The 17205-nt window shown below is 43.5% G+C and overlaps 1 protein-coding gene and 1 pseudogene across 13 annotated transcripts in view; one reads left to right on the forward strand and one right to left on the reverse strand.

Annotated features, from left to right (window-relative positions):
- The window catches only part of TRMT11 (tRNA methyltransferase 11), a 31872-nt gene extending 22089 nt beyond the window's left edge, over window positions 1-9783 (reverse strand). The window contains exons 1-5 of one of the 4 annotated variants that reach the window (XM_087777377.1): window positions 9080-9783; window positions 4328-4393; window positions 3523-3596; window positions 1131-1212; window positions 945-1037 (exon numbers count right to left, since the gene is read on the reverse strand). In XM_087777377.1, coding sequence (XP_087633503.1) covers window positions 945-1037; window positions 1131-1212; window positions 3523-3596; window positions 4328-4393; window positions 9080-9154 — 390 coding nt within the window. In that variant the 5' untranslated portion in view covers window positions 9155-9783. Of the gene's footprint in view, window positions 1-944; window positions 1038-1130; window positions 1213-3515; window positions 3597-4327; window positions 4394-5312; window positions 5528-9079 lie in introns of those variants that run through there. The other 3 variants (XM_087777376.1, XM_087777379.1, XM_087777380.1) reach the window with 3 other exon arrangements.
- On the forward strand, window positions 5724-16284 carry LOC148053358 (actin-binding Rho-activating protein pseudogene; annotated as a pseudogene). Of its 9 annotated transcripts, XR_015708989.1 has the most exons (5): window positions 9204-9276; window positions 10520-10678; window positions 11104-11257; window positions 11854-11897; window positions 12461-16284. The product of XR_015708989.1 is annotated as an actin-binding Rho-activating protein pseudogene, transcript variant X5 (transcript). The 9 variants fall into 9 exon arrangements; XR_015708986.1 differs by lacking the exons at window positions 9204-9276; window positions 10520-10678 and adding an exon at window positions 5724-9121 and having other exon boundaries at window positions 11790-11897; XR_015708985.1 differs by lacking the exons at window positions 9204-9276; window positions 10520-10678 and adding an exon at window positions 5724-9121.
- The last annotated feature ends 921 nt before the right edge of the window (window positions 16285-17205 follow it).

Raw genomic sequence — 17205 nt, forward strand, 5'->3', positions numbered from 1 at the left:
AAAGTACATTCTCAATTTTCTCTAGATTTTTGAAATTCCTTTTTTGTGAATAAAGATAGCTCAAATGATTAAGGAGTAGAAATCAGGAACAATAACTTTTATTAACTGAACCGAACCCAACTTTAGAGGAAATGAACTGTGCCTATTAATTATACAATTTTCAAGTTATAAAAACAACACTGATGATGAACAATGGGATTTAAGATTTCAGTGATGTGCAGTTAGACCAATTTACATACTCAGCATTATTTCACGTACACAAAAACTGAACAAAGGGGAAAGAGTAGCTACTATTAATACAGATAATTTCAGTCTCTGTAAATGAAGTAAACAGGATAAATGGCCGCTAAAAATAGAATGTGGAAGAGCAAAAATTAACAGTCATTATTTTAATTAGGAAATTTTTCTAACTGATACAGTTAGGAGGAGAGCCCAAGTGCAGACAAGAGCGTAAGGACAGAACAGGAAATCAGCACACAATCTACAGCTTGCAACTGAAGTCACTGGACTGGCTTGTTCCACATTCTGAAACAATAAATGCCTAATATGGAGATCAAGCAACAGATTTTCTGAAAATCTAGCACCTAAGTCTATCCATATGAATCTTACAGTTTTGGGCAATAAGCTTCAGTTTCCCCAGCACACTGGGCTGAAATCAGCAGTGATACGTGTTTGTCTTTGTATATTTTTTTTTCTAAACAGACCATGTAAGGCACATACAAAGTCATGAATTTTGATGAGAATGTTAATGCAGACACAAAGATCTCATATAGAGCTGATAAGGCATAAGCTGTGAACTGCTTTAAGATCATCAGGAAACCCAAACTCAAATACACTCCAGACAACACTGACAGCATGGAATAAGAACAACATGGATAGCATGGAATAAGAACAACATGGACAGATTAAATTAAACGTCAAAGTTTTCTTAAACATCTACTTACATCTATCTTTTTTATTTTCTGTGCTTGGGTCAGTGTTTTATTAAATGTATGAATATGTACTTTGTAAGTAGAATCTGCCTGTAGATACGGAAGCTGAAAAAAGGCAAAGACACTTTCATTAGTACAGCTGCAGTGCTATTCAGCCTGATTAAGGAACCATATTATCTAGATTCTTTAGATGCATACCATCTTGTCCATTGGATAGTTCTTCAAAGATGCATAGAGCTCCCCCACAGATCTTCCATGACCCCAGAGTTCAAATATAGACCTGAAATTACAAAGTTTTTTAGAGTGCAGTCAAATAGGGGCAGGGAAAAATGCCTTGCAGATACTTACTCCTTTTAACCTTCTTGGCCAATGTATTTAGGCTTTGCTTTATGGAGTATTCAAGTGTGTTATTTAACTCTTAGCACATGCTTAAGTTTTCTTCTTAACAGGGACACACTTATTTTTAATCCTAAACTAGTATGTCGATGAAGCTTTTTTGTTTGGTAACATATACTAAAACATAAATTTCAGTCTTAGTACCATTGGACATCACCAGACCTTTTTCTGGCACACAGTGATACTAGCGAACGAGACAAAGTTCATTTCTACCTATCGATTTGATGGGGTAAGCAAAGGCTGAAAAAGGTCAAGAACAGACTTTTAAAGTGTTACACTACCCTGGAGTAAAACAAATCATGAAACTGTAACATCCTATGTATAATGACATCACCAGAGGTTCTATCCCATTTTAAGATGTGGTTATGATGTCTGATATTTTCAGCTGTTTAAACACTATGCTGTCTTACATTTTTTTTTGTTTTCTTTCCATATTGCTGGCTTTAAGAAAAGCACTGCCTTGGAAGATGAGATAACCGATGCTACTGTAATGAAGGCACAACACCACATCACAGACCTTTCCCCCAGCATTCAAATATCCCAACCGAGTGGGCTTTCCACATCAAAGAAAAAAAACCTTTTTAGTACAGGAATCCTAGTGCCACTGCATATATTGTTGGACACTCTTAGGTGCATCTGCAACACACCATAAACACAGGCTTTAAGGATTAGCAGTGCCATGTAGTACCTTTCCAAAGATGACTCCTGAAAGAAAATGGTCAAAATGTTCAAAGGTTTAGCTCACTCAAACAAAAATAAAAGAGAATTACCTTTTACTAAGTGACAACAGCAGATACCAAGGCCCAGTGGTAAGCCATTTACTTAAAATATTCCTTTCTGGAATAAATGATTTAAGGCTACATTTCTAACCTGCATTTACACTGAAAAAAAGGTAAATTTTTCACAGTGTCCATTTTTTTCCTAAAGCATCTGTTTCTATCTACTGTGAGAATTTAAACTATATTTCTAGATGGAGCAATGGAAATGCTGACAGCATAGGCTGTACTAGAGAGAACTAAACATTCATCTTCAAATTTTATTCAACTGTCAGAGAAGCTCTTATAACACCTTCAGGCCCACTTCTTACTCTTATACTTACATATATATTGGAAAAAAACACAAAATGCTGGGGAGATTTCAATTAGATAAATGTAAGCTTCCAAGCTTTTAATATTCATTAGCATTGCAATGGAGATGCTCCAGCAATCTTACTCTAAAACTAACGTATCTCCTCACGACCAGTAGTAGACCAGGAAAAAAACAGTGGGCCAGTTATGCTTTCTACATAAAATAAGCATACATTAGTTGAACGAGCATGGCGTATGGAACATCTGCAAGCTGTTTTGTCATGTTTTACTTCCTTAATTGCCTACAGCTGCTTTTTGAAGCACAATACAGTTTACCCCCATTAAAAACATACTATCATAAGGACAATTTTGTATACATGGGGTTTCTTTAGGTAAGAGCGTACAACCCACGTCATTGTAAGTAAAACCGAATACCTGACACAAGAAGCACTCAGCAGGGACCATGCAATGCTCTGCAGAGGCAGCCAAACTAACCCTGAACAGGACAGCATCGACACCCCAAATTTAGTATGGTCAGAGAGCCATACCACAGCTATGCTGCTTCTCATCCTGAACCATACCTCCGAGGTATCTCTCAAGCCTCACTGGACAGCATGTTATGCAGACACTTCTAAACAGGACCAAAAGCCATTGGAACAATCGCTCTCTGGCATATTCCTGTGCTCTTGAATTTTCTAGAAGGACCTCTGCTGCAGCAGTCTGGGCTGAGACACCAGCACTAGGAAGGTGACACAAGGAATCACTGCCTTTCCCCTCCAAACTTGATTTTCAGTTTTTATGTATCGCTGGTTTTCTTTTAATGCCATACACATATTAAAAAAAGCCACCAACTAAACCTTATTCAAGGTCACTAAAACATCAGTGATACTACAAGACAAGCACTGGCTCTGCAGTGAAGAATGCCGTTCAAGACCCTGCGTTGATCGTACACTAAGTAAAGAGGACAGGTAGGCTACATAATCAGTCCTACAGGCTCCAGTAACGCCTCTCCAATTCTAGAGCTAATTAGAGACTGTTTAAGACTCCATACAAAATTAATATTTGCCAGAATATAGCAGAACAATTTTCCACTGCCTATGTTATTTACAAGATTTTTCACCTCTTACTTTGCACATACTGTCCGTTTCATTAGTCCCCTTGCTGTCTCTTCTGAAGGAATGTTGAGAATCCAAAACGGAGACTGAAATAAAGAGAAGATAAGTCATGCAAATATCTAGCTGCAGGATGTAACATGAATTACACAACTACACAATTCTGTTCCATAAAAACAGAACATGCATGCTGAAGATTAAAAAAAAAATAATCTGCTAACTGTACAGAGACCATGAGGATAAAACATTTAATCTGAGGTAAAACTGTATACTCAACTTGAATGGCTACGAAATTGTATTAGGTATTTCATTTTCCCACCATATCTTTGACTTGGTAAAATATTATTTTTTTATACTTCTCTAGATTATTCATCCTCTAAACACTCAAAACACCTTGTTACACACAAGTAGTAACTAAAACCCAGTAACATTCTCTGATAAAGCATTGAGACGAAAATCACACGGAGCTTCACTCTTCCAGATACACTGTCTCATTGATTTAGAGGCGAACACCAAATTCAAACTTCTGCTGAATGTTTTCATGGTTTGGCTATTCTGAAAAGAAAGGAGAGCCTCCCAGCAGATGGCACTGTTTCTTTTCACACTGTTAAATAAAAACATCCTGAGGTGCATTTTGTGCATCTTTTACTCAATTCCAAGTCGTTACTGAAATTGAGAATTGCTTGGTTTTGGAAGATTCCTTGTTTTTCCTAAGAAACTTCAAAATTTTTTTCAGCTACCCATATTTAATAAAAATACTACAAAGAACATACTTGCATACCATGCATGCACTCAAGTAAAGTATTTGGTCCTCACTTACGTTTACATGAATTTCCTGCTCACCGCTGAACTGTCCACCATAAAGTGAGAGCAAAGATGTTATTTCCTAAAATGAAAATATAAATGTTAGGTTTTAGGAGTGTTAACTATTTTTTTTTAAAGAGCAAAGCAGATTTTTGTAATGTGACAACTTCAGAGAGAGAGCAGCACACCGTAAATTCTGTTGCAGACTGTGACCTCCATAGGTATTATGAACAAAATCTGAGATGGCAACAGAAGAAAGAATGGCATTTACTACTGACTTACTGCGGGAACTGACAATGAAACATTCGGAGTGATTCTGTGGATAGGGCAGAGCTTCACAATTAAATTCAGTTTGTATACAAAACAGCTCTCTCAGAGTTCAGTTGCAAAAGAATGAGCTATGAATAGTCTATGAAATGTTGTACAGTACACAATAAAATCAAGTTAGGCAAATTTCAGTAATCAAATCCCACTGTTCCGCATTTTTCTATTCCTCTTTCATCGAAATCTTTACTGTTCAATCCTATGCTCTCACAACAATATTCCTCTTAAAATATTATTCTAACTATTCTTAAAATATTTTTCTGACTAATTGTATTGGGGTTGTGTGGCAAGGTTTTGGTAGCAGGGGAGGTACAGGGGTGGCTTCTGTGAGAAGCTGCTAGAAGCTTCCCCTCTGTCCGATAGAGCCAATGCCAGCCAGCTCCAAGACGGAACTGCCGCTGACCAAGGCTGAGCCCATCAGCAATGGCGGTAACGCCTCTGGATAACATATTTAAGAAGGGGAAAAAGTTGCTGCACAACAGCAACAGCAGCTAGAGAGAGGAGTGAGAATACGTGAGAGGAATAACCCTGCAGACACCAAGGTCAGTGAAGAAGGAGGGGGAGGAGGTGCTCCAGACACCGGAGCAGAGATTCCCCTGCAGCCCCTGGTGAAGGCCATGGTGAGGCAGGCCGTCCCCCTGCAGCCCATGGAGGTTCACGGTGCAGCAGATATCCACCTGCAGCCTGCGGAGGACCCCACGCCGGAGCAGGTGGGTGCTTGAAGGAGACTGTGACCCTGCGGGAAGCCCGCGCTGGAGTAGGCTCCTGGCAGGACCTGTGGGCCCATGGAGAGAGAGAAGCCCATGCTGGAGCAGGTTTGCTGGCAGGACTGGAGCAGTCTGTTCCTGAAGGACTGCACCCCATGGAAGGGGCCCACGCTGGAGCAGTTTGTGAAGAACTGCAGCCTGTGGGAAGAACTCAGGATGGAGAAGTTCATAGAGGACTGTGTCCCATGGGAGGGACCCCACGCTGGAGCAGAGGAAGAGTGTGAGGAGTCCTCCCCTGAGGAGGAAGGAGCGGCAGAGACAACGTGTGATGAACTGATGGAAACCCCCATTCCCCATCCGCCTGCACTGCTGGGGGAGGAGGTAGAGAAATCGGGAGTAAAGTTAAGCCCAGGAAGAAGGGAAGGGTGGGAGGAAGGTGTTTTAAGATTTAGTTTTTATTTTCTCATTACCTTATTCTGGTTTGACTGGTAATAAATTAAACTAATTTCCTCAAGTCGAGTCTGTTTTGCCCATGACAGTAATTGGTGAGTGATCTCTCCCTGCCCTTATCTCGACCCACGAGCCTTTCGTTCTGTTTTCTCTCCCCTGTCCAACTGCGGAGGGGAGAGATAGAGCGGCTTTGGTGGGCACCTGGCATCCAGCCAGGGTCAGCCCACCACATTAATTCACATAAAAGCAATGCCTCACTAGTAACACTCTGACCTGGGGGCAGGCCCGCCACTAAGCATCAGCCCCTTTTCTGTTACCTCTCTGCCTTACACGTATCTCAGTTTTCTTCAGTAGGTGTCTTTTCCAGAGTAAATTAAATCAGAGGCTGTAAACGCAACACAGAAAACAGCAAATCTCCATGAAACAAGGCAGCCAGTAATACTTAAAAAACCACCCACTAAAAAGGCTTTTGAACTGAAATGAAAGGTAAACATTGGGGATGTTTCTCATGCAGCCCCTTCGCTATAAATGACACGCTGCAGTCTCTGAATGTTACTGGCAAAAGAATACAGAAGCAAATTTTTATATTGGCTTAGATTTGAACTGAGTGGGTAAATAAAAAATTACCATGAAGTATCCCAAAAAACAGAGGAAAAGAAAACCCCTACATAACACTAGCACACAGCTTCAGTGGGACAATACCCCATTCATTTCCTTCTTCCCATTTGCGTAGAAAGAACAGAAGAAACGCTGGAAAAAAAAGGGACTTTGCTCCAGGAAAATAAAAGTTTCCGCATAACTATTTCATTGTACGGTCCTGGGACAACAAAAGCACCTGAAATTTTACACGTGAATCAGTGGCATCTCCACATACTACCGGCAATATTATCTACAGGAAAGTGACAAGAATGAGAAGTGCAGAAAACATGGCCTGTGAGGAAAGGCTTGGAGAGAAACACGATCACGACCGCTACTCATGCTAAAGGTTGCTGTGATAAAGGAAGGTAATCATCTGTTTTCGACGTTTACTATGGAGGAAACAAGAGCACGGGGTTCAGATCACAGCAGTGCTCTGGATGAGAGGCTGGGAAGATCCTTCCAAGAACAAAGACAGTGAAGCACTGGAACAGATCTGCCTGAAGATACTGCAAAGAAAACAGTTGACATGCATCTATTTGCCCATTACAGACACCCTGTGCTGGAAAACAGGCTGCCTGATGCTACCCCTCAGTATCTGACCTAACCAAAGACTAGGGAGCACGGTTTCTTACTGACTAAGAAATATGAAACACAGAACTTTATTCTACAGACACTTGACAACAAATGTGGACTTCAACAAACACCTCCAGCTGTTGTGATCCAGCACCACCACAAGAAGAAAAGCGGTCCTCTCCTATCCCATATGCAGTTATGGTAGAGATGGAAATCAGGCAGCTGATCTGGCTAAAAAATCTGTCCCTGCTTGTTTTGTTAAGTTTTCAGACAAATCAGGTCCCTAACACAGCTCGTCACAAAGCCAAACACATGGCTGAGCAGTCACCAGCGTACAAGAAAAGTGAAATGGAACTGCTTTCTTCAACGGCTGTATCAACCAAGTGCAACTACAACCTTGGTGAAAAAAGAAAAACTTTCTATGTTACATATATATCGTCTTTTTTTTTTTTTACATAATCTGATGACCTTGCCTAAAGAAAAATCGGGTTGATCATAAATAAATAAATTCACGTTCCAGTTCCCACAATGCAGATAGCAAAAAACAATGCACAAAAGAAAGCCTTAATGAAAACAAGGAAAATAAATTATGTGATACACGTTAAATATTTTAAAACGTGTAATGATGACGTACCAATTCTAACAAAATAATTGCATTTCAGCACTATTTTAAACAATAACAATATTACCCTGGATATCATATTACTAGCACTTCAAGATGGTGCCTAGAAGAGCACTTAAAGTACCAAAAATTGTTACATTGTGTAGTAACTCTGTAAGTCGTCATGGGGAAAAAAAAATAAACACACATTAAATATACAAACAAGAAGGTTTTCTTCCAAAACACAGAAATTGAGTGTATGCTAAACTAGACACTCACCAAGGACCCATAAAAAAACCACCAGGGACTCATAAAAAATACCAGGGAGCTTCAGGTAAGTTACTTTTTTTTTTTTTTTTTTTTTTTTAAATGATGTCTGTGAATACCACTTGATAAGAGAAAACCAATTTAGTGTAAGGGAACAAACTCTGCACCCCAAATTTTGCAACCAACTGGCATGAACGTGTCAACGACAAGCAGACCGCAGTTACGGAGGCAGGACTGGCTGGCTCCCACACCCGGCATGCTGCGACCCTACCGCAGGAGCGGGTCTGCTCTCTTTGATCCCGCATCGGCCAGTGCAGCACGAACCCCTCTGACCGCTGGGAAATAAACCCTCAGAATTAAAAGCCAAAAGGCGAGCAGCCCCCGGTGCGACACAGAGGAGGGAGGCTCGCGACCAGCCAAGGCCTCGGAGACCTCCGTTCGACCCCGGCACGCGTGCAGGCCCTAGGACTTCAGCGAAGCCCCATCCTCGCCACTCCCGACGTCCTCCTCCAGAAGAATGAAGATCTCCGCGCCCTCCTGCCTTCAGCGGCTCCACGGACACCCGGGACGGGGAGGGAACGGGCGCGTGGCCAGGGCAGCACCGACCGCTGAGTTACCCACACCAGCGCGCCGGCGGGAGCACTCACGCATCAGTTTAAAACAAACCGAAAAGGCACCAAAACAGGACCTTAAGGTCCTGCTTCCTTAAGGAAACGTGTTCGTAACCCCCTTTTTTCCCCCTCCCAGCTGCCATTTCTTATCTGGAGCGCCAGGCACTTTGCTGGCAACCTCTCCTGGCTCCAAAGGCTCTTGAGCGCGGCAAGGAAAGCGCTGCCTTAGAGCCGCCACGGAGGGGCTCTCCGCGGGGGCCGGGGGCCGGAGGAGTCAGCCTACGGCCGCTGCAAGGCTGAGGGGAAGAGAGGCAGCCCCGCGCCGGGGGGGCCGCTCGCCACCGGACAGGGAGAGCGGCGAGCGGAGGGGCACCGGGCAACCCCCGCCCCCGGCAGCCGCGGCCTCTCCCCGAGCCGCCCGGGGCGAGCAGCAGGCCAGGCCCGGCCGGGGCCGGGCCGCCTCCCGGGCACACCCGGGGCCGCGCTGCCCGGGGCCGCCCCCGAGGGCAGCGCCTCGCCCGGCTTCCCCGCCTCAGCGGGTCGACCCCGCCGGACCCCCGGCCCCGATCCCCGCCCCGGCCCCGCGGAGCGCTCACCGGCAGGCGGAACTCGAGGTGCTCCTGCGCCAGCAGCAGCAGGTACCGCCGGAGCGCCGAGGCCGCCAGCGCCATGTCCGGCCATCCCCCGCCTCCCCGCGCCGCATGCGCCGCCGGGCGGGCCCAGCGCCGCGGCGGGAGCGGGAGCGGGAGCGGAACGGCGGGAGGAGCCCGCCCGCCCCGGCGGGGAGGCGCCGGTACGGGGCGTGTGACGGAACGGCCCCCGGCAGCCCGCGGGCGGGCCGGCGCCTCTGGGAGCGGCCGGTGCGGGCGTCGCCAGCGGCTCCGCTGGCCGGGGGCGCCCAGGTTTAATTTGCGGTTTGGGTTTGCCGTACGGCGCCCGCCGCGGCCCTTACGCAGCGGTGGCTGTGTATCGCGTACCGGTAGTAAACACGCGGCTGCTGGGGACGTTAGGCAGGGGCGCAGGCCTGAGGCGCTGGCGGGGGCAGCCGGCTGCGGTGGGCCCTGCCCTGCCCTGCCCGCACGGCTGGGCAGCTGCCGCCTCTCCTTCCCCCAGCCGTGGCCTTCCCTCGGTGCGGCCGCTCATGAAATAACGTTAACAATTAACGGGCGGCGAAGGAGCCGCCTCCGTTTTCCCGTGGGAAGGAGGTCAGCGCCGGCGACACGGGTGTAGGAGCAGATAGAGACGAGAAACGGTTTCCCAGGGAAGGGGCAGAGATGTGACTATCCAACAAGGGGGAAAATAAAAAGTTGATGTATTGCAGCTGAGATTTTGTTTTATTTTAACGTCTAGACTTGACAACTATAATCCCACACTCACTATCTCCCTGCTGTGTTGAGCTGAAAGGTTCAGCTTATCCAGATTTCGGTAAGCCTTTTATTAGGACCAGGCCAGCTCAGCACTGAACTCATGTTCTGTATTTTCTGTGCTGATTTTTGGGCAGCTTTTTTTCTAGATGGCTAGGATTTTGCTCATGACCTGTGTGAGCACTGGCACGGGCCACGTTCCTTAGGCATCTCCATAATCTCATCCTCCAGCTTCTCCGATTCTCTCTTCCTCCGGTAATCAAAACTGAGGTTTTCTATGAAGCTGTAGCCCTGATGATTGACAAGAAAACAATCTAACTGTGAACTGGCATCTAAACATGCACTTTCCTAGAAGAAAGAAAAGAGGTAGATGTGGATCAGGCTTGTTCCCCTCAGCAGCTGAGTGCTGATACCCAGCAACAAACACATGGCCGAACGGCTGACAAACCCTGCGAGTCTCAGATTGCTTACAAAATCTTGGGATTGCTGAAAGAGATTTAGTGGAAGACTGCTTTTTTTTTTTTTTCCCCCCAATCTGTCTCACTTTAAATTTATTGGCTGTATAGCTTCTATTTTAGAAACTCCTTAGGAGGGGTTATTGGTATTATTGTTTAAGCTTAATCTCTTTGAGACTGGCTTTCTCTTACTTTCTGTGCACTACTTTATCTGCAGAGCATTGCTATCTGTTCTCAGGAGGTCAATACCTCAATTTTCCAGTGATACTGTTCCTACAGAAGAATTCAACTAAAGCCCTGGTTTTTCCTGCTTTTGACTTCAGGATCCATGCAAAACCGCTGGCAGTCTCTATGTTGCTCAGCATAGTTTGAGAGTGTATGTATATTAATACGTAGGACTTACAGAGTATTTCATCCTGACATAAAAACAACGTGCTTTTCAGATGCTGTGTTTGTACACTTAGCATACATTCCTGTACTGCCACTGAGGAGAATCAAGCAGTTTGTTAGCGTGGATTTGGGGAGTCGTCTTACGTTGACAACGTTGCATAAGTATTTTAGGGAGGGAAAGGAAGAACAATTATCCTTTTTAGCCTTCAGGGGAATTTTAAGTACACAACATGTAATTACTCAAATTGAAATTTATCCAGGAAGCTAGAATTAACCACTCTCCTCTCACAAAGAATATAACAACAGGATCATGTGACGATCATGAGTTTCAATTTAAAAGTGAGAGGCTGTGAATGAAAAGCCATTATTTAATGTGTGCTGCTGTTTATCTTTCTCAATTCTCTTTCGCAGCCGTTGTGTTGCCATCTTCTGCTCACCCCGTGCACTCTTCTAGACCCAAACGCAACAGAAATTTTTTTGACTGGGACTTGCACGTTCTGCTGGGGCGTTCAGGGAGCTCTGTCACCACTCATGGGGTTCACGTGAGGCAGCAGCATCAACATCTGTATGTGGGCCATGAAACCTGACTTAAAAATAAACAAGAAAGCTTTTAAAACACAGAAATGCGTGATCTATAATTCAGTTATTAAATTGTTCAGAATTCGCATTTCTGTCCATTTCGCCATAGAAAAGCCAGCACTAATCCTCTGTTTTATCTCCAAATGTCTGCAAGAAAAGTATATCAGCTCTACTAGTGTGCTATATGGAAACTCTAGTTTGTGCCTTTCAACAGGTGAAGGATACGATCCAGCAAAGACCATGGTTATAACACAGTCAGATCTCTATAGGTATATAAGAGTCTGTCCCTAATTCATCAAAATAATTACATACCGCACGGATAGTCCATCACCTAAGTACATGTAATTTATAGGTGGCGGGCGGCCTGTCTACCTAGAGGAGCCGGGCAGTTTCACCTCTCTCAGGCAAGCTCCCTTGCCTGCAGCCTGCCTGTAGGTTTTAGTAGGCAGACATGGCTGTGCAGCACAGCCTTTTAAGGGAGAACTATCTGTTCTAGTTTTATCTTCTTTGCTAAATAGGGCATTGCAGACGGTGCCGCACTCGCTAACTGGATTTCTACTTCTTTTTTCGGTGCCTGATGAGGAAAATCCCCTTGCTTCCACCATGTATCGGCGTTTCAGCTCCAGGTAATATTTTCTGTGCATAATAACTACCACGGTCTGTGGGCACCTCATTGGCGCGGCGTGGGTTTGTCCACCTTTAATCAGCGTGCAGGCAAGAGAAAGGCTGCCCACCCCTGTGTATGGGTTGGTGCGCTGCCTCTCGGGGAATGGTTTGCTCTCTCGCCTGTCAGTAAGCCTGTGCTGAACAGGTCAGCCGGCACCCCATCAGATTGTTTGGGAAGCCTGCGGAGCTGCCGGGTATAAGGATAAAGTTCTTTAAAAGGCGTCATTGCATGAAGAGTAAGTACTGCCCTACGTTTGTGTTGCACAGAGGCGGCGGGGTTTGTACGGTCGCTGTGGGACCGGTGGTACGCCGCGAAGCCTTGTAAGCATAACTTACTGCCCTGTGTTACAAAGTGACTTCCAAATTTCAGCTGAATCACTCTTACTATCCGCGTTGCTGTAGAATTATGGGTGGACTTCACAAAATCTTCAGATATTTAACGTCTTTTTCAGCAGCCTTGCCTCTCACTGGGGCAAAACGCTTCCAAAAATTATCAGGCTGATTTGTTGTTTTTCCTTCACAGCTTCCACCCAGGAACCACAGTTACAACCAGTCATTGATTTGTTTCCTGCTTGAGCGCCGTAAAACATTTTCAAGAAATGGAAGAAGATAAAGGGCAGAGTGCTAAAGCTACCGGTGCAGTGGGTGACTTGAGGAAAAGTTGGCAGACCTGGGCAGAGGATCACACTGAGTATCAGAGAAAGAACCCGTTCAGCAGCGACGACAGGCTTGCATCTAAACCTGTTCATGCTCACAGAGGAGATCCTACCTACGGGAGACCCCCTGAAGGGTCTCAGACAGAGCAGAGAGGGAAAGATGCTCACTCACACGTGGGTAAGGAAGTAGAAGAGCTGTGCTTGATCATTAGAAGCACTGGAGAGGTGGGAAAAGATGGACATGTGAGTGTGACATTCGGGCAGCTGTTTGAAACATACGTGACTATTTCCAATAAAGTAGTGGGAATCTTGTTAAGAGCCAGAAAACATGGTCTGGTTCATTTTGAAGGTGAAATGCTTTGGCAAGGAAAAGATGATGATGTGATCATCACTTTACTGGAATAAGGCTTTGTCATCTGATGAATTCTGCTGCATGGTTCCATTTGGAAAAAAACATATCTGGATACCATCTTGGAAGAGGTTTTTGTCACAGAATTTCAACTCTGCTAATTACTGGGATGTGAGCTGAGAGAAAATGGGTGAGAAGGATAAAAAATACTTTCATAAAAATGGTAGAGATTTGGACAGGAATCACAAATAATCAACTAACCTATCACATTGCCATTGGATTGTCCTTTCATTATTATCCACTACCAAGCATACTGCGGTTCTTCAAATAACTCAGCTGGCTTACTGCTATAGGTTACTGAAAATATAAATTACTAACTTGCTACCATACAACACTGATTCTTGCAGATCATGAAATACTCGCTGTGTGGGAGATTTTGATTTGTAAACACGGAATTTAAATCTTTTATGGAAATTCATATACTTCTTCAAAAAAAGAGCCTGGTATATAGCAAAAGTTTAGGTTATTTTCACATGGTAAAACTGAATAAATGGAAGTTACATTGGCTTTCATAAGTATATGAAAATTCCCAAATTTACAGAAATACCACAGCAAGGATATTTGATGGTTCCTAAATGAGTTGCATCTTGCATGTGTTTTGGAGAGCTGCACCAGTCCTGGTATTTAATAGTCTATTCTTATCATGTCTTCTCCAAACCTTCTGTGTCTCTTGTTCTTTTTCCTCTGTATCTCACACCATTTTTACCTGTTCTGTTCTTCTAATGCTGTGTCATACCCTAGAAGATCACAAAGCTCTGCAGCCGCCTTGGTGAATTCAGCTAATATCCCTTCATAGAAAGTAGGGTGTCACAACATAAAGAAGTGAAAGACAACTGAAACTGTGTATTGGGGCACTGTGCATTCGTGAGGGGGGGAAAAAGGCTCTTTCTCTTCTTTCACCAAAGTGTAGCAGTGTTGTTTACAACTAGAGGAGAGCAGAGTTCCTGTAGTGCCAAATGCATAAATAAAAGTATAGCGGTGCAGTCCCATACCTCCCTTAGCTGAGGCAGAGCTGTGCTTTCAGAGCACAGTTGTGAGTTCTCCAAACTGGGAGAAAAAATGATCTGCTGGTTAAAAATGGGACTGAAAGATGACCGGTAACAATTTCCTTTGTGGTTCTTGGGGAACTTCTTTTTCTATGTTTAAAAAAAGAAAGGATTGATTATAACGCTATTAAAAATAATCAGGTGCTGTATTTACAATAATCCCCACCAAGAAAACTGTATAATTAGGAATACAAATTTCTGGTTTTTACCAGTGCAAATAAAAGCTTTTATGTGGTGTTAACTACACTACTTGATGGGTCTTTAAAATAAGAATATTCTCTTGCCTCAAAAGGATATTGAAACCTAATACAAATTATGAACTTGATAAAAGTGGTAGATTATTTTATCCTATTTATATAAACCAACATTTTTTGCAAAAAGCAAATTGTTTTGACATTTTCATCCAATGGGGATTTGCATCAAAATAAAGCCTTTTGACTGAGCAAATAAAAATACGGATTTCATTATCGCTCTGCCTCCTTTTCCTAGTGAAAAAACAATGAAAATAGAAAAAAGGGAAGAAATGAATGTGCTGAAATAAGTATATCTGGGGGACAGGGGAGCCAGATGCAGGTAGAGCATGGAGGGAGAAACAAAGGCTGAGTTTTAATCACCACATAATTTTACCATGTAGGAAACTGGGGAATATGTGCTGCACCAGGCACTGCTGGTGTCTGTTCCCTTAGTTTTCAAAACCGCTCCTTCTTCCTAAACAAATCTCTGTCTTGCAGCTAAACCCAAGACATATAATTTGTGATCTTAACATCTTCAAAATGCTTTGTTTTTTGGCAAAGCATTTCCTGCCAAAATGACATGAGCACACCTCAGTGGATTTCAGCTCCCCTTAGATAAAGCCTGGACGTGCATTTTGATTTCAAAACGAATCAAACTTTTTATAATACAGCTATGGAATGTGGTTTGTTTAATTCTACCAATTTTCAAATTCAGTCAGCGCTGCTGTAGCACTTGCAGGAAGCAGATCGGGCGGTTCAGCTGTTGCCGGCTGACTAACAGGATGGTAGTATCAGGAAAAATAATACATTACTAGACATTGTACAAATAATACATTAAAAGACACACAGTTGAGGCAGTGTGTAGCCTGAGCACCCTAAGATGCAAGTCCACCTCATGCCGACTTACTAGTTCTTAAGTCAAGTAGTTAAGTCTCAAGTCTCAAGTCTCAAGTAGTTAAATGGCAGGAATCTAGGCTTCCATTGCCATATACGCAGTGAGGGTTAGGTACTTACATGGCCTCTGCTGCGCTCTCTCCCGCTGCTGGTTGGTTTAAATATCACTCGAGTACATCTACAAGAGCTTTAAGCTATCTGATCAAAACAGATAGAAGCAGAGTAAGCCCTCTTACCCACTTTGTAAGTGACTACAAAAAGCTTGCCCTATCGTGATATTTTGAATAAAACCAAGGATTATTGTCAAACAGATTATTTATAGAGGGATGGATTTTTTTTTAAACAATTATAGGGCCAAATTTCCTACCTGCCAGCTTTAGATGAGCATTCTCTAAAGAGTGACTGCAATCTTTCTATGTGCCCATGCAATGGTTATAAACGCCAAAAAGCTGCCAAACTGGGTCACCACGCAGGCTGACAAATCCAATCTCCTGCTTCCAGCAATAGCCGGTATTTCAAAAGAAGTCTAAAAGATAGATAATACAATAGGTCAGTTTGTCCACTGGTACACTCCAGAATAAAAAATTACTCCTGAAGCCTGTATAGTCACGGATGCATCATATCTAATGCACATGACTCGATCTAGCTACTAGTTTACAAGTTTTAGAAAATTCTGCTTCCTTACCTGCAATGTGGAGATAGATTAGCATCTACAGGTGAAACAGGAATTTAAACTTTTCAACGGGCAACTTTTTTGTGACAGGCTCCCATTAGAGTAAATGGAACAGAATTTATTAAATTATTTTTACAAAAGTTGTAGGATGCGAGGTTTTTTTTACTATTATGGATAATTTGGAGCACTGAGTAAACTCTGACCTTCTAAAAGGCATTCTCGCCCTACTAACTTTCAGCTGTTCAAATCTCTCCTAAACTTCACTTCTTTGTGGCAAGCTCCCTCGGTGGTCTTTCCTCTTCTTCCACTTGAAGCCTGTGAATTCTGCATCTGTTTCAGACCGTACGTTGTATAGGCATTACCCGTATTTTGTCTTGTCAAATACTGAAAGCACTTTTCAGCACTTCAATAAATATTGCACATCAGTTTGAAATGACAGCAAGGGAGTTTTTATGCAGCATTTTATTGTTTCCGAGTTTGTCAAATTTCAAATATGATTGTCACTGGTTTGCTGCCATTTTTATGCTTTTATTTACAACTCACACTTAAGAAGACTTCAGAATAGCTTGAGGAGCTATTACCAATTTAATCACATTGAAAATGCTGTCTGTAGTCAAAACAGAAACTTTTTTCTTTATTCTACATTTAATGGCATTGCACGTGTCTCTTGTTTCATCCGCGCAGAGGGGGCAGTTAGTACTTCAGCATAAAAGCATTATTCTCTGGGTTTGCATTAGGTTGGGGGTTTATGTGAAACAATTGAGCAAAAGAGTACAAGTAAAGCTTTGTCGTTCCTAAACATGTAGTCAAAAAAGCAGCTTTTCTCAGGACTGCTAATACTGGATCAAAGAACAACAGAGCCAGGGGCAGCGGCTCAGCAACTTTCCTTTGCTTCTCCAGGCACTTGAAGAGCGAGAGCTGCTGAGTTCACTCTCCATGAGTATTTTATTGATCTTTGCTCACTGGAAAGCTCCACGGAAGATTCTGGAAGTTTTAAAATGATGTTATAATGCTGCTGTAGAAGAGGGTGACATAGTTAATGCAGTGTGCCCACCACCTCTTCCAGGGGCTAGCCAGTAATTCTGAAACATATTCAAAGCATTAGGATAGGCTTTTCAGAAAATATTTCTTAGCCTAATTAAAAAAATTATCTGCTGAGTCCGAGAATGCTTGTCAACACAGAAGGAAAATGGAACGCGGTTCTATGCTGAAAACCACTAATGAGGTACTGAGCATTCATCTCAGTAATTAACGTGGCGTTTAACACTTTGAGCTGTTTTGAGGCCTGTCCGCTAGTGTCAGCGACAAGTTGAATTCCCCATCTCGCACATCAGCCAAAGTGTGGAGGCTGGATTAC

This window comes from Nipponia nippon, unplaced genomic scaffold, assembly GCF_047370975.1.
Source record: "Nipponia nippon isolate SJK-2023a ecotype South Korea unplaced genomic scaffold, ASM4737097v1 scaffold_4, whole genome shotgun sequence".
Taxonomy (NCBI): Eukaryota; Metazoa; Chordata; class Aves; order Pelecaniformes; family Threskiornithidae; genus Nipponia; species Nipponia nippon.